This window comes from Hypanus sabinus, chromosome 11 (genome assembly GCF_030144855.1).
Source record: "Hypanus sabinus isolate sHypSab1 chromosome 11, sHypSab1.hap1, whole genome shotgun sequence".
Taxonomy (NCBI): Eukaryota; Metazoa; Chordata; class Chondrichthyes; order Myliobatiformes; family Dasyatidae; genus Hypanus; species Hypanus sabinus.
In genome coordinates, this window is record NC_082716.1 from 35574863 (window position 1) to 35595420 (window position 20558).

A 20558-nucleotide genomic window follows, 5' to 3' on the forward strand; every position below is an offset into this window, starting at 1 on the left:
GTTCGTGGTTATATTTAAGGTAGAAGTTGATTGTTTCCTGATCAGTCAGGGCATCAAAGGATATGGCGAGAAGGTAGATATATGGGGTTGTGGAATGGCGGAGCAGACTCGGTGGGCTGAATGGCCTATTTCTGCTCCTGTGTCTTATGGTCTTTAGACCTTTTGATTTCCCAAGCATCTTCCCCTTACTAATAGTGACTACACTCAGTTCAACCCCGACACTCTTGAATCACTAGCTTGGTGCTGGTGAATGCCAGCAAGTAAATGCAGTTACGAAGGAAGTATTGCAGCGCCTGTACTTGGAGTTTATGCATATTTGACAGATGGTGTGAAGATTTTGATTTACCAGCAAGATGTTCACAACTTTCCATTTTAAGGCCTATGTCTTCAGATCATTGAGTTGTAGAAGTGGAGCTTGGGGAAAGCACAAAGTGTTAAATTAAATTTTCAGTTAACCAAAAGATCTGATTCACTAATTCTTCCTGTTCCCTTCTTGCATGCTATTTTTCACATACATGTTTTTCTGTGCTTATTTAAACATAACCGGATGAGCTTTGGAGAAGACAATTGAGAAAGATTTACTTTCCTGGCATCTAGCTAGCAGTCTTTGTATACTGTATGTAAATTAATTAGGTTTACTATTGCAAAATTAACTGCATTAACTACCAAGGATTTTTTTTTAAGGATAAAATTTTGACCACTTGCTCAATATTAGGCATAATAGGTACATACTCTATGAAAGCAATATCAAGTTGCTTTCAAAGAGGCAAAAAAAAATCCTGTTGATAGCAAAATATTCAGTTTTCATGTTGAGTAATTATCCTGCAGCTGCTCCCAGGTCTGAAATACCCTGATCTTTGTGGCAGAATCCTGCTTAAATCTTGTTTTTGCTGACTGTGTTTTTGTAAACTTGCTCTTAATATTTGTGGTCTAAGCATATGCTGAACAGTGACCTTGCGGTTTGAGTTGCCCAGATAAATCTTCCAGGTTTTCACTTTATTAAGAATTATTTTCCATGGTGTGATTCTTTAATGTGCTGCCTAATTGCAGAGTTGTACACTGGCAATTTTGGTGCAATATCTGAAGGTGGACCACTTAGCTATATTTGCTTGAAACCTTTCTTGGGAACAGTTTTATGTACGTAAACATTTTGAAAACTTTCACAACATGACTATGTACACATTGAATTTTGATTGCAAAGTGAGCAATACATCTTTTCATGCAAATGTATTTTATCATAGGTTTTTAACAGAAACCTCTCCTTTTATGTGGGCAAACCTTGGAATTGGATTGGCCATCTCTTTATCTGTTGTGGGAGCTGCATGGTATGAGTTTCTTTATTATTAGTGTAGTTGAATAAATAGTTAAAATTTTGTTTGGTTTATTAACCAGCTTTTGTTTTAAATGTATTTCTTTTGAATTGTGAAGTTTTAAATTAAGCGTCTCCTCAGATGTCCTTTCAGGAGCTACTGGTATTTGTTTGATAATTAAACAGTGCATTCAAGACGAGAAGAACATTTATGCTTGCCCTGATAATTGTGGCAGACAGATTTTGTACCACACTAGAGACTAGCAATGAACAAGAGTAAGCACTTCTTAATGTTTAAACACAGTACCATCACTAGCCCTTCCTTTATTAATATTACATTTATCAATCTCTTTTGTACCAATCAGTAGATGTTATGGCTCCCACAGTAAGTCATAGGGCAAATATTTTGTGCAAGGTAGCCCACTTACTCATTTTTGCAGTTTTTATTGCTGCCTTCCCAGCAACAGAAAAAGGAAATTTGCTGGAAAGAGAAAGAAAAAAATGCACAGGTAACTGTTTTCATTTTCCTTTTGTTATTTAGGGGTATCTACATCACTGGTTCAAGCATTCTTGGTGGGGGTGTAAAAGCTCCCAGGATTAAAACAAAAAATCTTGTCAGGTAATATTTTTGAAATACTGTATCTTAATCCAGTTTTGGTAGTAATAAAAATAATTTGTTGTTGAGTGGCTTGCCAAGCTGACTTTTTAGCATGCAGGCGTTTCGTTACCCAGTTAGGCAACATCATCGGTTCAACTTCAAATGAAATGTTGATGATCTGCATTGTTCATCTTTTGTGTCCTGTGATTAATCTGTTTGCATGTGTGTGTTGGTATATGTGCCCATTATCACCTAGTCGGATTGTAGCAAATCAATTGCAGATTTCATAATCAGTAACCAATAGAAATGGCACGTACCCACACACACACACACACAAATGGACTAATCACAGGACACATAAAAGACAAAAAATGTAGATCACCAACGTTTCATTTGAAGTTGTATTGATGATGGGAAACAAAATGTCTGCAAGCTAACAAGCCAGCTTGCTAAGCCACTCAACAACATCCTCAACCTGAGCTGTAAATCTTTTCCAACATCTTAAGTACAAAGAATTCCATATTAGTCAATTGAAAGCACCTCTAGAGGGAAGTTTCTTCCTGCATTTCCTCACAGTTGAGGTAAATATAAGGAATTAGAGGTGTTAATCTGTATTTCTGATTTCTGTTAAACAGATGTTATCTTACAACTGGATGTAAATTCATGACATTAAGAAAGGGAGAGCGATTAAAATAGGCAAGGCGAGGTTCTGGAAGATTGGAAAGTAGCTTATTCTTTTTTCAAGAAGGAAAATGGGGATAATCTTGAAAACAAGACTGGCGAGTCTCATGTCAGTGGGCGGGATGTGGCAGGATTTGTGCATTTGAAAAACCATGGTCTAATTAGGGACAGTAAGCATGACCTCTAAGGTAAGTTGTGTCTTAACAACTTAATTGATTTTTTCTGAGGAAGTGACCAAGGTGGAGTTGTGGATGTTGTCTGCATGGAATTTAGTAAGGTCTTTGACAAGGTCTGTCATGGGAATCTCATCCAGAAGATTAAAAGACTTGGAATCAGTGGTGAATTAGCTGTTTGGATTTAGAATTGGCTTGTCTGTGGAAAACAGGGCAATGGTCAATGGGACTTGTTTTGCATGGAGAATGGTGACTGGTGATGTTGGGTTGGGATCCATAGTGGAACCTCAGTTGTTAGTGATATATGTAAGTGATCTGGATGAAAAGGTAGATGGGTTAGTAAGTTTGCAGATGATTGGTGTTAATAGCAAGCATAGAAGGTGGGTAAAGAATACAGCAGAATATAGATCATTTGTAGGGTGGAGCAGTGGCAGCATCCCAGCTGAATGTGATGTTTTTCACTTCGAGAGAAAAAAATGTAAAAAGTCAGTGCATTGATAATAGCAAGGCCCTTAACAGTGTTGATTAGCAGGGGGATCTCGAGGTCTAAGTGCATACCTCACTGAAAGTGGCTGTACAGGTTGATGAGGTAATATGAAGCCATAAGTCATGCTTACTTTTATTAGGTATTCTTTGGAGCCATGGAGACGGAGGAAAATGTGATAATCATTTGAGGCTTTAATGGAGTACACAGCCAGCATCTTTTTCCTAGGATTGAAATGTCTATAATACCAGAAGGTATGCATAACAACCCGAGGTTTGGCTGATTTAAGCACCGGGTTAGATTGAAAAGGTCAGGGTGTTGGGCCCAGAGGTGAGGCACTGGCTGGGGTTCATCTCACTACTCCATGAGGTTTACTCGCCTCTGCACTGAACTGAGGCAATGGCCTGCAGTGATGACAGCCTTTATGGCTTGGGACTCGCTTGTGAGAACTTCAGTTCTGAATGTTATTCCTTGCTTTTTTTTGCTCAATTTGATTTTTTTTTCCCTGCACAATGGGTGTTAGCTGGTCCTATTGGGTTTCTTTATTTTGTGGCTGCCTGGATGGGGTAAGAATCCCAAGGTTGTGTATTGTATAATACTTCGATAAATGAACTTCAAATTGTAAGGGGAGGTGGTAAGTTCAAAGGAGATGTGCAGAGCAAGTTTTTTTCCACACAAGTGGGTGCCTATCAATGATGGAGACTTTTAGTACTTGAATGGAGAAAATGGAATGATGTGGATATTGTGTAGACATAAGGGGTTAGTTTAGTTGGATATTTGATCACTAATTAAATTAATTCAGCACAACATTGTGGCACAACAAGTATCTGTTCTTGTGCTGTACTGCTGTTCTAAATAGAAATTTGAGTTTTAAAATTTAAACTTTTTTATCCAGTTTGAATGAAGAACTTTAAAGCTTATAGAATTCCACAGATGTTGTACAATTTGCATTTCACTGCTTGCCTTTTAATGCATATCTCTAGATATGGTCAATTTCCAAAGTTTTGAAATGCATCATCTGAAAGAAATCGGTATTGACTTAATACATGGAGCAAGAACAATGTGACACAGGAACAGGCTCTTCAGCTCTCAATATCTGTGCTAAGCACTATTTTGAATTAAACTAAGTCTCATACATCTTTAGTTATCTATGTCCTTCCATTCCCTGTATCTGTCTGGCAGTCTTTTAAATGGCATGCTTGCTTCTGTTACCCTTGACAGCTTGTTGCAGCACCTACCAAAAAAGAGGGAGGGGCAGAGAAACAAACAGCTTGTTCCACATATTTCCTTTAAACTCACCACCACCCCCCAAAACAACAACCTCTAGTACTTGACATTTCTACCTTGAGACAAAATTCTAACTGATAACCCTATCTTTATTTCTCATAATTTAATGAACTTCCATCAGGCCTCAGCTTCCAACACACCAGACAACTGTACTTGATTTACATTTTGCTATGCACTTTCCAAAATTCCAATCTTGTCATTTGCAAATGGACCTCCACTAGAATTCCACCCTTCCACTACTCCCCTCTGTCTTCTCTGGGAAAGACAATTCTGAATCCAGTGGATGAAGTCACCTTGGTCCATGCAACTTAATCTTCTGAATTTATAAGGGGTGACCATAAGGGGTCTTGTCAAATAGCTTAAGATGTATGTAGACAACATGCATTGCCCTACTCCTCCCACCACCTCAAAAAGGTCAGTCAAGTTTGTAAGACATGACATGTCCTGCACAAAGCCATGCTGACTGTCCCTAATCAGGCCATGACTTTCCGAATGCATGTAAATCCTACCCTCCATTTGTTTCCCTACAACTGATGAGCTAATCAGGCTATGATTTTTCAGAATTATCCCAATTTCCTTTCTTGAACAAAGGAACAACTAAGATTTAAAATGTACAAAAAAGCTTAATAGAGTAGATGTGAATGTTTCTATTAGAAATAACCTAGTGCATATGAAACACAAGCACCACATGAGCTATGAAGCTGAATGGCTTGTTTTGCACTGTAGCTTCAGTGTAATAATCCCCATCAAATTATTCTAAATGAATACATGCTAAGAATCTGGACACTTGCCTTTAGAAACTGAAATAGTAAGAATAATTTTGAAAAGCAGACCAGAACTTTAATACTGTAATCTGTTTGAAGTAACTTGGTAATAGAAATGAGGATAAGAAAAAAATCTTGAGTATGGGCCATGTCAGAGAGCTATCATAAGAGAAGCAATAATGAACTGATGGGAAATTAGTTAGTAGGCTATTAAAAAAAGAATAATCTTAATATTTTGTATTGCAGCATAATTTTCTGTGAAGCTGTGGCAATTTATGGAATCATCATGGCTATTGTCATCAGTAATATGGCAGAGGTATGTATGTGAGTTTTGAATATAAGTGCACACTTCCCATGCAGCCCATTATGTAGTTGGTGTCAAAATATCAACTGAAATGCAAAATTGTTGGGGTAGAATAAACCATGTCGAAAATAATCAAAACTATAATAAGTCAATTTCTATAAATATCTCATTGATAACTTATCAATTTGTGTAAATTATTCATTATTTAATGCAATGCTTTCCCTTTAGCTCCTTAAAACATTGAATGGATGCAAGCTATGTAACACGATGGCAATGGCTATTAAGTCCTACAGATGGAAGCTCTTGATGTTTGTGTAGATCATACTAGGTTATCATCTCCAAGAATGGGTGATTATTTAGTGGTATTTTCAAAGTGTTAGTAGATCCTGGATTTGCTTACACAATTCTGCATGTAATGCAAGTCCATTTCTTGAGTTTCTTAAAAATCAGTTTCAGCTATCAGAGTTGTTGGGCAATTTGTCTTCCTTCATTCTTGTGGTTTAAAATCTATATTGTCTTGAAATGGAAGTAGAATAGAAATCACAAAGTAGACTTTGGATTTAATTTCTTAACTTTCTAGAACTTCTCATAATATTTTTCTATATCAACTAGTTCATAGTTTGTATATTCTACACGTGACCATATGGGTTTCCTCCAGATGCTCTGGTTTGTTCCCACACTCCAAAGATGTATGGTTAAGTTTGTTGTGGGCATGCCCTGATGACACTGGAAAATGTGACATTTGCAGGCTGCCCCAGCATAATCATCACAGATGTTTTGATACAGTGTCTTCCACTGTATGTTTATGTGGCAAAACTAATCTTTAAAATCTTTAGATGTGACTGCAGAAGGCACTCCTTGCATTCTGGTTTCTGACTATTTGATTGTAGAACCAGGTTATTTTAAGGAATTGTGGGAAGTATCTGCAAAATGAACTGAAATGGTTGAAGCCTGTGAAAATTGATTCAACTGTGTAACAAAAAGCTATGCTTAGATGAGTGGTGTCAGATGATGAGCTGCTAAGTTCAATTTAAATCTGTTTTTCTCCCCACAGCCATTCAGTGGTACTACACCTCAGACAATTGGAGCTAGGAATTATCAAGCAGGTTTGTTTGGTTTTCTCTTTTACAAATTTTAAAATTTGAATATTTTATGTAATTCTTTGAAATGGATGACTTGTTTCAGGGAGCTATTATTCCAGATCTGCAAAAGTAAATCTTTGTGGATGTTTTTTCTACATATCTTATTTTCTCTCTTTCATGCCCATTATCATTCTCCTGGTCATCCCATGGGCTATTTTAAACTGGAGTTAACTTGCAGTATGCCAAATGGTGGTGGTGTGGCATCCACACTGGACTTCGAGGCAAGTGGTCCTGGGTTTGAATCCAGTCGGCTCCTTGCATGCTTTCCATTTGGGCTAGGTTAAGTGTCAAGCTAGCAACTCTGCCTCGTTTTTTTTTAAAAAAAGAAAAAAGCTAAGGAAATGGTGAAGTTACTGCCCAATGTGCAATTAATTTTTGGGATTTTGGAGGAAACTGCTACCTGAGGGAATGTCCAAACAGCGATGAGGAGAACCTACAAGTCCAGAGAACACTTTAGTGTTCAATCAATCAATCAGCTCAGTCAATCCTGTGTCTCTGGAGCTCAAACACCTGGTTTACTTGGAATGGCACTAGGTGCAGCTGCCAGAAGAAGGTATCCAGGCTGTTCTTAAAGCTTGGTAACATGATTATATGTTTAATATAAAGTCTAGGAGTGCTTTTATCATTTAATTTTTTTTTGTTTTTGTTTTTAATTCATTGATTATAATATTGCCAAAATTACACTTTGTAACTGGTGTCTTTAGAAAAGTTGCTACAAGTAACTATTAAGTCTCCAAAAGAATGGTGAGTCTGTGAAATTCTGTCTAATGAAACAGTGGAGGCTACCTCAGTAAATATTTAAGAAAAGGATGGATAGATTTTTGCATAGCAGGGAAAATTGAGGGTTATGGAGAAAAGGCAGGTAGGTGGTGATGAGTGCATGTTCAGATCAGCCATAATCTTTATTGAATGACAGAGCAGGATCGACAGGACAGTTGGTCTACTCCTGCTCTTATTTCAAACGTTCTATTTTAAACATGGTTAATTTAAGTCTAATATTTTCCTCATCTGCATTTATCTGCATTTTTCATACTATTTAATAATCATCTAGTTGAAATACCTGATCTATTTTTGCAGTCTTTGTTTATGGGTGGGAATTTCAGCCAACATTTCAATGGATTAACAATTCCTGATCTCACTGTGCTTTAAGACGTGCTAGCCATGTACATTGAGATAAAGCAATTGTAATAACTGCCAGTTTGTTGCTTCACAGTATATTGGGTGGATATTTTTGTTTCTTCAATTTACTTTGGTGGTTAGAAATAATTGTATTCAGATGACATGCAATCTCTGCTTTCTGAAAGAATGGATGCACGTTGATACTTGTGCATTTTGGAGGGGGAATGGTTGTATGGTTTTACTGTTTCACTTCCACTTCAGTAGTTCTCTTATTTCTCCTTTTTTTTTTCCCTCTAGGGTTCTCTATGTTTGGGGCAGGTCTAACTGTTGGATTTTCTAATCTCTTCTGTGGAATCTGCGTTGGTATTGTGGGTAGCGGTGCTGCCCTTGCAGATGCCCAGAATGCCAGCTTGTTTGTTAAGATTCTAATAGTTGAAATTTTTGGCAGTGCCATTGGGTTGTTTGGAGTCATTGTGGCTATTCTACAGGTAAGCAACTATATATTTCAAGAGATGTGTTGGTAAGGAGATGGATATGTACACTCCAAACATGGGTTCAGATTTAATAATAGTGATAGTCACAGAGCACTACACCACAGAAATTGGCCCTTCAGCCCATCTAGTCTGTGCTGAACTATTATTCTACTTGGTTCCATTGGTCTGCACTTGGAACCATAGCCCTTCATTTCCTTTCCATCCGCATACTTATCGAAACTGCTCTTAAATGTTGCCGTTGAACCCAAGTGCACCCTTTCCACTGGCAGCTTATTCCACACTCATCACACTCAAGTGAAGTTTCTCATGTTCCCCTTAAACATTTCACCTTTCACCCTTAACCTATGACCTTTAGTTCTCATCTTTCCCAACCTCTGTGGAAGAAGCCTGCTTGCATTCCCCTATCTATACCCCTCATGATTTTGTATACCTCTATTAAATCTTCCCTCATTCTCCTCCCTCCTGGGAATAAACTCATAACCTATTCAACCTTTCCCTGAAACTCGGTTCCTCAAATGGTAGCAGCGTCCTTGTAAATTTTCTTCTGTGCTCCTCTGTGCCCTTCCATTTAAGTTCTCAAACATAACACCTCACACCTGTCTGCATTAAATTCCATCTGCCATTTTTCCAGCTCCACATTCTGCTGCAAACTTTGACAGCCTTCCTCGCTGTCCTCTACATACTGATAGTAAGATACCAAAACTTATTTTAAAGCAGATGTTTAGTTGTTAATGTAGTTCCTCAATGAAAAATTTAAACATTGTCAAGCTGCAGCATCTGACATTGACATTTATTGCCACTTCATGTACTTCGGATGGATTGGCATCTTCCCAACAGCTTGGTAAAACAGTTGGGACTGGAATTTTTCGGTCTTTGCAGTGGGCAGCTTTGTACAATGATCCAAGCTGCATAGCTTTTTTTTTTGTTTTGTGCCACAGCTGGATCTCAAAATGTCAGAGGTATCTGGCTGAGTGACATCCTTGGAAGGAGCAGGATCTCTGGTTCAGTGTGGATCCTAGTTGGGAAAGACGGATTAAATAAGTTGCTACAGGAGGAGTAATGAATTGTTTATGTCACCCTATTATGCGTTTATTCATTGTTCTTAAATTTTACATGGAATATTTATATTTGAGGCTTGGAAGGTGTATTTGTGGCAAGGAAAGAGTTAACACTAAAGGTTTAAGACTTCAGAACAGAATTCTTTTCAACAGTGCAAAAAACATATAAAATTGGATATTTGATCTGCAGTATGAAGTATTTTAGCAGCAAATTCCCACCCAGAATGTCATAAATTTTCTGACTACAAGATAGAAAGAGTCAAGGTAGTCTGTAGGACAGACAATTTTTATCCTCAATTATCAAGTTTCTTGTGAGCAGTGTGAGTGTGCAGCTGTGCGTTGTAATCCGTTTTTATTGATTATTTCGTGTATTTGAGTGTTTAAATGTATAAATGAATGTAACTTTTCATCATGCTCTTTGTGGATGCTGCTGAGGTTTCCCCTCCCCACCCATCCCTTCAGTTTCCCCTACGCCGACATCCTTGCTATATATACGCTAGCTCTCTGCCAGACTGTTCCTCAAAGAACTAACAAGTCAGTCCAACTTTTTAATCTGGATTGGTGAAATAAATTCATTGGAGTGGAAATAAAAGGCAAATTTCCAATCTAAATGTTAAGGAACTTGGAAACTTTTTTGATTCTTTGATTTTTACATTGATTTTTTTTGATTCTTACATTGGCATCAGTGTATTTGATTTGTGTGGCAGTGATTGGTATGGAATTTATCACATGGTCAGTCTGCTGAATTAATTTGAGAGTTTGGTGTGCTCACAAAGTGGTAACCCAATACGTATAGTTTTGCTGATGAGACTTGGCACAAAAAACTAGTCTCTTACTCAGTGAATGATGTTTTTGTTTAAAGTTTCAATATTACTTTACAAGAGCTGAAGCGACTTGCTGATTCTTTAAGCCTGTCCCATCAGATTGCATTGGATGATTGTACCTATGATAATTCTCAACCTTATGACTGAATAATCACCAGATGTGCTAGTTGTTGTCACTTTTGTAGTCATGCTTTTGATGTCAGTAACTTCTGCCCTTCTGAATTCAAACTAACCATCATTTCAATGTTCAAAATATTTTTTTTGGATCCTGTACAATATCAGTGCTACAATTTTCTCCTGTGGTACTGTATTCTGACATCCATTGTCATTGCCATCATCACCCTCTTTAAAAATCTGCATTGCCCCATCTAAGGACTGACTGCTTTCACCTGCCATTGGAACCTTGCAAAGCCTGCAGGTCCTAATATTATAAAAACTTCCCATTATGCCTTTCATCCTCAAAACGTGAAATTCTAGCTCTTTTCGATCTTTGCTGGGAACTTCTTATTCCACAAGAATTTCTGTTAGTTCACTATCCCTTAGCTGAATACAGTTGTCATTCTAGTGTTCCATTCCCAATTTTCACTGTAGTTTTGCTTCCTTGACTTAAAAATTTAAGTTTCCATATTATATTTCCTTTCATTCTAACTAACGTAAGACTACTAAACATTTTTGATCATTCTTATATCCTTTATTTTAAACTTGCAGCCGATCCAACAACATTGTAATTGACCCCTCGTTAGTAAACAAATTGCTGGAGATGCTCAGCAGATGAGGTGGAAATTGTCAAGCATTCATGAATATACTTTTAATATTGTTTGCAATTAAGAGTAGAATACATCCTTGAATACTAATCGCTGTACTTGGTGTAACAGTGCAGAATGAAGATGCTAAGCATCATTAGCTAATAGGTTATTTGTGGGTGGGGGGGGGGGAATTCTAGTTATCCCTTACAGTTGATGCTTGCACCTGCTTAAAAAAAAATTGCTGTTAATAAATATGAATGTTACCTTCATTTCTGCAGACATCCAAAGTGAAAATGGGAGACTAGACTTCATGAAGACATGGGGAGTCTAAAGTTGTGGAAATGAGACCAAGATTTGTTGTAAATAATTTATTTAAGTGTATATTTTCCCAATATATTGTTTGTGGTTTTTAAACATCATTTGCTTCAAGAATGATTTGTGATATATTTGGATGCAATTTCTGATCAATTCTGCAAAACAGGCCAGGTGCTGTCCAACAGTATTCCATAGTTTAGTCTGTAGTTTAATGTGACAGTTTATTGCCCACTTGGATTTTGCAATTGGAATGGATCTGTGAGACTGAATGTTGAAGACTTCTTTCATTATCATGTTCAAATGGTGAAGTTGAGCCTTTTTTTGACTGGTATACGCAAGAGCTGAAAATATTGATGTAACATCACTATGATTTTAATATTAGGCCTGTGAGGCTTGTGGAGATCATACTAAACCTCTAATGAATGAGACATACAAAAATCAACTGTTGTGTACCTCAACTGAACTGTGTTTTTCTTGTAAATGTAGTGGAGAAAATGAATGTTACATCAAAATTACAAATTTAGAAATAAAGAATTTGCATATGGGTCTTCAGCAAACCATCTCTTCTCATACACACCATTTTGTACACATTTTACCCAATGCAATTTTTAAAAAGTATTGTGCATGTTAGTTTGTACTTGCATTGGAAAGTTTATCATTGATGTACCTACACCAGTTGAGATTGAGTTACTCTAGCAAATGCAATTTAAATATCTCATTCCCTGACAGTATTTTAGGCCTTATTAAAATGCAACATGATGAGAATTGTCATTTTGGTTCTTCAGGCTGCAACTGTTTATTTAAAAAAATATATATTTTTTTTTAAAAATTGCTTGATCTTTATTCATCTTCAGTGCACAGTAGTGTAATTAATGTAACAAAAGTGAAAGTTTCAATACAAGTTACCTCTGGCTCCCTGAGGTAATCAAAAGTGCATTGGATGGCTAACTTGTACTGGTTTTAATAATAATTCTTGTTTTTTTTCTCTCTCCCCTCCTTGAGCAATGAGCGAGTAACTGGAGGTGTTTTGTTCAAAAAGCATTTTAAAATTGCAATAAGATATGATCAATATTGGTTGAATGAGTTGCATTCACAGCCAGTTTGAATTTTTTTTTTTATTTTGCACACTGAGATTTAACTGTAAAATGATTCATTCTTTGCAGATTAGTTACAAAATTTGAGTCACATTTTTCCATGTTAACTAAAGTAAAAGATAAATTACATCCATAAAGTCATCTTTGTTTGGAAATAGTTTGAATAATCAAAGGAAGTTCCTAAATTGCTTTAGTTTAATTGATGGTCTTTCACTAGTACTATGCCATGTGTGCAAGCCTTCATATTTCTGATAATAGTTATTAGATGCTATGCTAACTGTTGGGCAGAACATAAAATTATAGATTATACAGAAAATCATAGATTCATTTTCTTCCAAAGTGCCAGTTAGTTGGCTGAATTGGAACATTTGGTTAAAATTCTGTCCTTATTGAGCTTTGTAATGCTGTTGTTGAGTAGGCTACAAAAGTTCAGTGTTTAAATTGTTGTCCCCATAATCTGCTTTAAGTACTATAGCAACAAATTAAGCAAAGGAATTTTGACACAAAATTAGTTTTATTCAGGTGGGTGATCAACTGGATGTGACTTGAGAAACATGGTGCATATAGTGGTACAAATAAATGATTTTATTATTTTAACTTGGTTTCCTTGTAATGTTATATAAACTTTTTGGGTTTACAGCCAGGTGCAGGTATTGATTTTTAACCAATGTTTTGATGTCAAACTCTGCAATCTTCTTTGGGGATGATGCCAAGTCACATCTGGTCCAGTGGTATATGTTCTCGTTGTCCCTCCTGATTGGTTAGTCCTCATCCAATCAGGTTTCCGCTGTCCCACCTTGTTTGAAATTGAATTCCAGCTCTTACTTGGAGCGAGACTTCATCTTTGTTAAAATTCTTTACGTCTGGTTTTATTTCAATGGCTTCCTTCACCAGGCAGTCCAAAGATCCAGCACAGCAAAGGAGGGATGGATGACGGTGGTGTTAGTACCACCAGACAAGACCTGCCTCGGCATTATCCCTGATGAGATGGCAGAGTTGTCATTAAAATGTCAGTTAAAATCTATATCTGTACTATACCTTTACTGGCTGGAAGCCTGAGAGTTTGTTCATCATAGATGCCGAGAAAGCAACTAGATCTTTTTTCCAAAGTTGTTATACAGAGTGAAGTTGAAAATATGCAGGTTAAAGTGCTGTCATGACCCAAGTTTGAATGTTATGAAATGGAATTTTTGTGTGTGGGGGGGGGGGAATCTAATTCCTCATAATGCAAAATTATTGCTTGAAGATTTGTCACTAAGTTGTGTCAGAGCAGGAGGTTGAATAGTGGGAAAACGCATCACAAAGACTGCCTGGACTTCCTCCCATATCTCAAAGGCATGCAGGTCAATGGCTTCTATAACCATAGTGAGTGGTAGAATGTAGGGATGGAGGGAATTAATGTGAAAGTGGAGAAAAATAAAGTGAGATTTTTTATTAAAAAAAAAATCATTTGATGGTCAGTAGGACTAAGTGAGCTGAAGAGACCATTTCCATGCTCTGAAGAGACCATTTCCATGCTTTCTGATTTGATTCTAATATTAAAAGCTGAATATTTGAGGAATTGATCATAAACTGGGAACTTCAGACAGAATTTGGCATGCAGTTTGGACTTGATGGTAATGAATGGAAACAAATTTTACAACACTGCATTTTTAAATGTAGAAATTTAAAGTCAAATATTGATTATACATTGAGTTAATCATGCTTGGACATAGTTATTTATTATTGTTTGGTGTACATTAACTGTAAACTGTGAGCTACTGATTTTTTAATGCCTGCCATTAAGACGCATTGGTTTGAAATAACTTGATTTGCTTCAAGACCTGATTTTGAATATATCTGCTTGTGTATATAATAAGATAGAAATTAAAAAGCTTGCTGGAAAGTAAACATACAAGCAGATTAAAGATGTTTCACTGCTTTCTTAACTAAATATTGAAAAGTAATTGTATTTTAATTTCAGCTTTACATGCTGAATGCTAAATGGTCACCTATCAATCCATTTAGAATGTGATTTCCAAATGTATTTTATGCTGATAAAAGTCTGAGTAGTGCTTACCCAGCAAATAAATTCTTCTCTGGCTTCCAGCCGGGTACAAGTTATCAATTGTCATCAAAACATTGGTTATAATTGATATTTATACCTGGCTGGAAGCCTGAGAATATTCATATTTCATGCTGTCTTAACTTTAAATATTGAGGTAATTTCAAGATAATGGCTATTACAACCATTACAATACTCTAACACAGATCAACTGGAATTATATTAAGTATCCTATTTAACTTGCAGGGTTACTATATACTGATCTCTTTTAAGGTTGAAAATATTTCATTATTATGAATATGAGGTAACTTTATTTCTAGTTTTACTTTTTCTTTTGTGGAAAAGAATTGAAACAGTGGAACATGGTGTTTAGTGGTATACCTTTTTGGGTTACAGCCTTTGTCATTTGCCAACATATTTGAAGTTGAATTTGACTCTGAATAGTTTGATAAAATGCATCTTTCACAGAAATGTATTAATTGAAATGAGTTTGGGTCATTTCCAGTGGGCCAAAACATTTGAACAAACTTTGGAATTATCTTCACGAATCATGAAGTGAATGGAAAATTTGTAAATGGGTGCTGCAATTATTTAATATAAATAATTCAAAGAAAAAGTAGATCAAAATACTGTCATCGTGAAATCCCATGTTTAGTGCACGTTAGTTGAAGTTTATACTACTTGAAAAGGGAGAGGGGAATTTATTGATTAGTGCTACATTTAAGTACACATAACTGTTCAAATTGTTTTCAAATTGAGATCTGTATTGTTAATGTTATATTTGCACAGGTAGCTGGACTGTAAGGTAAAATTGTAGTTCAAACTATCTTAATCTTTGCACACAATTTGACTTGTGGTCTTTCGTTGAAATATTCACTTGAAATAAAAGTGCTGGTCAGCTGTAGGACTCTTTAGTTTTGTTTTAATTGTAGTTTGGTGTAATTGAATACTTGAAGTCTTTCCTACTTTGGCTCAAGAATATTTGATGACAAAATAGTGATAATCACAGTACATTGAGTTTTTGTGTTTAAATGAATTTCTGGGGTATTTGAAATCCAGAGCTGCTGTTCTACACTAGATAAGACAAAATAATTCAAAGAGAGCTTTCTAGGGGAGTGGGGAAATTGACTTTTACAGCATTTCACAAGCCTGGTCTTCAACAATTTTTTTAAGCAAATATTTACAATTTGTATTCTAAGATCAGTTCAACTGTATTTTCAGTCTTGTGATGGAACTCTGCATGGGCATACTTGCCACCATGTGAAATTGGCATAAAATGTTAGTTAAATCCAATATTTATGAATGAACAATACTCTATTGTACAACACCCTGGTTTAATGGTATGTATTAAAGTACTGAGAACTTCTCTGGTAGATATACTACACCAAAATTCAGTTAAATTTGAAGAAAACAGTCTCCGTCAATAATAGGAAATTTATCAACTTGTTTCTGCAGACATGCAACAGAAGATCTTGGGTGTCAGTATGGTGACTTTCTCATGGATCCTTTAATAGGTTCTTACAGATCATTAAGTGCTTATTTGAGATTGTGTTTTCCATTTTTATTTTGCTGTATTTGTGTAAAAGTTGCTCTGAAATGATATCTGGCTTCTTTGCAATCGACAGCTACTTCAGACACTTTGTGATCCTGTTGAATGTATGAGTGGTTATCTTTGTGAAAAGCCTTTTGAGAATATGTTCTCTGTGGACTCCATTACAAAATTTGACTTGATAAAGGCATAGATAAATTAAACTTGTATTGGAAAAAAACTGCCATAGTTTGTTTTGTCAAGGCTGGTTAATTGCTGTAATTTTCTTTTGATTTTTTTTTTACTGATTCAAGATGGACTTTGAAGATGGTACTCCAGTTGCTTTTCCTCGTGTCTGGTAAAAATTGATACAAGACAAATGAATGATTAGAAAATTTGAATTTAGCTGCTGGGTTCTTTTGAATTTATTCAACCAGAGGAGATAGTTGAACTTCTTTCCCCATTGCATTGTTCAGTTGCTATTTGAGTTGCTTCCACCATTTCTGCTTCTGTCCAGTATCTGACATCTGTGCTTTATTTTGTATCAAGGTTCATTTTATTGTTAAAATATGCATGTACAGTACAACTGATATTTGTCTTATCCAGATAGCTATGAAACACACATGGAAAAGTAAAACAAAACTCAGACCCCAGAATATTCCACCCTCCCCCACAGAAAAGGCAACAATAACATTCTCTGACCCCCCCCACAGAAAAAAGTGACCAACCCCCTCTCTCCCTAGAAATAACAGTGAGTAGCATCAAAGAACCCTATCTCCCCCTCCACCCCCAAACACAAAGAATCTGCAGATCAACTACCTGTCAATTGGCCACAAGAAAGAAAATGCCGAAAAACAAGGAGACCAATATAAAGGGCAGTATATACAGTGGCTTGCAGAAGTTTGGGCATCCCTGGTCAAAATTCCTTTTACTGTGAATAGTTAAGTGAGTAGAAGATGAACTGATCTCCAAAAGTCAAAGTTAAAGATGAATAAAAGGAAAGGAGCACCATGCACAAGTTTCGGCACCCCAGGAGATTTGAGCTCTCAGAACTTAATTAGCTTGTTAGGGCTATGGCTTGTTCACAGTCATCATTAGGAAAGGCCAGGTGATGGAAATTTCAAAGCTTTATAAATACCCTGACTCCTCAAACCTTGTTCCAACAATCAGCAGCCATTGGCTCCTCTATGCAGCTGCCTTGCACTCAGAAAATCAAAATAAATGATGGCCACAAAGCAGAAGGCTATAAGATAGCAAGTGTTTTCAGGTAGCCGTTTCCTCAGTTCGTAATGTAATTAAGAAATGGCAGTTAACAGGAATGGTGGAGGTCAAGTTAAGGTCTGGAGGACCAAGAAAACTTTCCGAGAGAACTGTTAGTACGGTTGCTAGAAAGGCAAATCAAAACCCCCGTTTGACAGCAAAAGACCTTCAGGAAGACTTAAGCAGACTCTGGAGTGGTGATGCACTGTTCTACTGTGCAGTGACACCTGCACAAATATGACCTTCATGAGTCATCAGAAGAAAACCTTTTCTGTGTCCTCACCACAAAATTCAACATCAGAAGTTTGCAAAGGAACATCTAAACAAGCCTACAAAAAAGCTGGATGAACTCAGCAGGTCGGGCAGCATCCGTTGAAAGAAGCAGTCAACGTTTCGGGTCAAGACCCTTCGTCCTGACCTGCTGAGTTCATCCAGCTTTTTTGTACGTCTTGATTTGACCACAGCATCTGCAATGTACTTTGTGTTTATCTAAATAAGCCTGATGCATTTTGGAAACAAGTCCTGTAGACTGATGAAATTAAAATAGAACTTTTTGGCCACAATGAGCAAAGGTATGTTTGGAGAAAAAAGGATGCAGAATTTCATGAAAAGAACACCTCTCCAACTGAAGCACGGGTAGATGGATCATGCTTTGGGCTTGTGTTGCAGCCAGTGGCACGGGGAACATTTCACTGGTAGAGAGAAGAATGAATTTAATTAGATACCAGCAAATTCTGGAAGCAAGCATCACAGTTTTTTTTAAAAAGCTGAAGATGAAAAGAGGATGGCTTCTACAACAGGATAGTTATCCTAAACCCACCTCAAAATCCACAATGGACTACCTCAAGAGGTGCAAGCTTGAAGGTTTTGCCATGTCCCCTGATCTAAACGTTATCGAAAATCCGTGGATAGACCTCAAAAGAGTAGTGCATGCAAGATGGCCCAAGAATCTCAAACTGGAAGCCTTTTGCAAGGAAGAATGGACAAAAATCCCCCAAACAAGAAATGAAAGACTCTTAGCTGGCTACAGAAAGTGTTTACAAGCTGTGAAACTTGCCAAAGGGGATTTTACTAAGTACAGGTCACAATCCCCTTAGCTGAAATCCAAAAAGCTCCAAAAACAGAAGTTTTTATTACCAACAACTGACGTCACTCAGGTGTGACGTGGCAGCACTAGCAGAGGCTGCCAGATGTCAGTTGTGGCTCAGTGCTCGTACTGGTTACACTTGCATTTGCTGTTCGCTGATACTTCGTGTTCACTGTTGACTTTGTTTAATTTCACTGTGAAAATGTGAGAAAGAGCTGCAGATACCCCTATGGATAACAAAGAGAAAATGAGAAGGAAGCATCATTATCAATAATGCAGAAAGTGGAGTTATTGCAGAAGCTTGATCGTGGTGTATTTGTGCAGCATCTTACGCTGGTGTCGGAACTACCACTGTATATGATTTAAAGAAACAGACAAGTTACTGAAGTTTTATAGTGACAGTGACATTCTACTTTTATTCCAATAAGTCATTTACCATGTGTTTGATTTGGTTCATATAAAGCTGTATATTTTTGTTTTTGGAAATACTGTAAAATATTTTTCTGTCATTATTCCCTAAACAATGCAGTATAACAGCTTTACATTGTATTAGGTATTATAAGTAATCTGGAGATGATTTAAAGTATACGGGGGGATATGCATAGGTCTGGAGCTTCGCCAAGTCCATCTGCACCGAGGTTAAATAAGGGACTTGAGCATATGTGGGGTTTTTTTTTTATCTGCCGGGGGTGAGCGGGGTGGAGGGTGGTCCTGGAACCAACAAGGAGGGATTCTAAAATCTGAAAAATTTTGAATTCCAAAATGCAACTGGCCCCAAGGATTTGGGATAAGGGATTATGGACCTGTACTGACCATGCAAGATGCCCAGACTTTTGTTTCGGACCCTTTTCCTCTTCTGTTATTTTGAAACTGTAAAAGATGGAAATAATAAAATAATAAAGTATTAAAGAAATTTATCATCTTCATGCCTTTTGGAAATCGGGTCATCTTTTACTCATTTAGCTATTCGCAGTTACAGAAATTTTGACAGGGTGCCCAAACTTTTGCATGCCACTGTATGTAACAGTTGTTTTCCCAGCTCAGTTCAAATTATCAACCATAGAACCTTGTCATTATACAGCTACATTATTGGATCATTTTTCTGTTCAATAGTATCAAAGATGTATAAAAGGACTTGATCTCTACACTTTGAGGGGCATCGAGGCATGAATGCAAGGTTTGTACTAAATAATAGAGATTATTCATTCACAGAGTAGTTGAGACTTGAAAAAAGTATTATTGGCCGTTTCCATTTGCCTCATTGACCTTAGTACTTTGAGCTTGTTCAGAGGGCAGTTAAGGATTCATCACATTTGCTGTGTCTGGAATTGCATGTAGGCCAGACTGGGCAAACATGGCAGATTTACTTCTGTAAAGGATCTTAATAAATAACCCATGTGGGGTTTTGTGACAGTTAACTAAATAGTTGGGGAGCTAGTTTAGATATTGAGTGTTTATTTTTTTCCAGAGAACATGGAGTGGACAGTGAGCAGAGAAAACTGATCTTAATGCTGTGAAAATCTTAGTCATACTTAGCGTTGTTGCCCTCTGCAGGATTTTGGGAGGAATTGCAATTTTTATCTATTTTACATGGAGCACGTGCAGCAACCAGATTTCACAAATTACATGCATTATAACTGAGAAAATGTGACAGTTCAAAGGTAACGCTACATGTACAATAATAAATGAATTTCTGCTTTTGAAAGGCAGATGTGGGATTTATCCAATGTTTATAACAGATGGAGACTGAGTTGCCATCTTTGTTAATTATTTACAGGATGTGGCTGTTGGTTGCTCCACTGAAGTCCACAGTAGCCCCTTTGTCCATTTCAGAGAATATTACGGGTTTTAATTAAATTTGTGGGTCTGGAGTTAAAGGCCATCTCTCTTTTTTTGAGCCACTGACAAAAAGACATGATGGTGTTGGTCAGATATCATCCTGGAAGCTCCCAGAAAGTACCTTATTGTTCACTTCAAATATTTCTGATATTTAGGCAGTTCTGTATCAGGTCAAATAATTATTTGATTTTAGTCTTGATTCAACAGGCCTCAATGTGACCCTTGGCATTTGCTCTTAGTTGCCTGTAGCCCTTTTTCATGCAAAAGTGTTGTACCATTATAGTGATTATTCTAAAATAGTCTGGATTCTTTTACTGTTTTGCAAATAGATATTTGATTTCTATTCAGTCTGTCAGTTTCTATGTGCATTTACTGTTCTGGTACTCCAAAATGTACCCAGTATGATAG

General features: G+C 36.8%; 1 protein-coding gene and 1 long non-coding RNA gene across 2 annotated transcripts in view; one reads left to right on the forward strand and one right to left on the reverse strand.

Moving 5' to 3' along the window:
- atp6v0b (ATPase H+ transporting V0 subunit b) overlaps window positions 1–11855 on the forward strand; it is a 24839-nt gene extending 12984 nt beyond the window's left edge. Inside the window, exons 3-8 of the mRNA XM_059984121.1 lie at window positions 1242–1325; window positions 1851–1928; window positions 5543–5612; window positions 6655–6706; window positions 8159–8349; window positions 11262–11855. Coding sequence (XP_059840104.1) covers window positions 1242–1325; window positions 1851–1928; window positions 5543–5612; window positions 6655–6706; window positions 8159–8349; window positions 11262–11288 — 502 coding nt within the window. The 3' untranslated portion in view covers window positions 11289–11855. The remainder of the gene's footprint in view (window positions 1–1241; window positions 1326–1850; window positions 1929–5542; window positions 5613–6654; window positions 6707–8158; window positions 8350–11261) is intronic.
- The window catches only part of LOC132401852 (uncharacterized), a 55409-nt gene continuing 46480 nt past the window's right edge, over window positions 11630–20558 (reverse strand). Inside the window, exon 2 of the long non-coding RNA XR_009514728.1 lies at window positions 11630–19181. This is a non-coding gene — a long non-coding RNA (uncharacterized LOC132401852). The remainder of the gene's footprint in view (window positions 19182–20558) is intronic.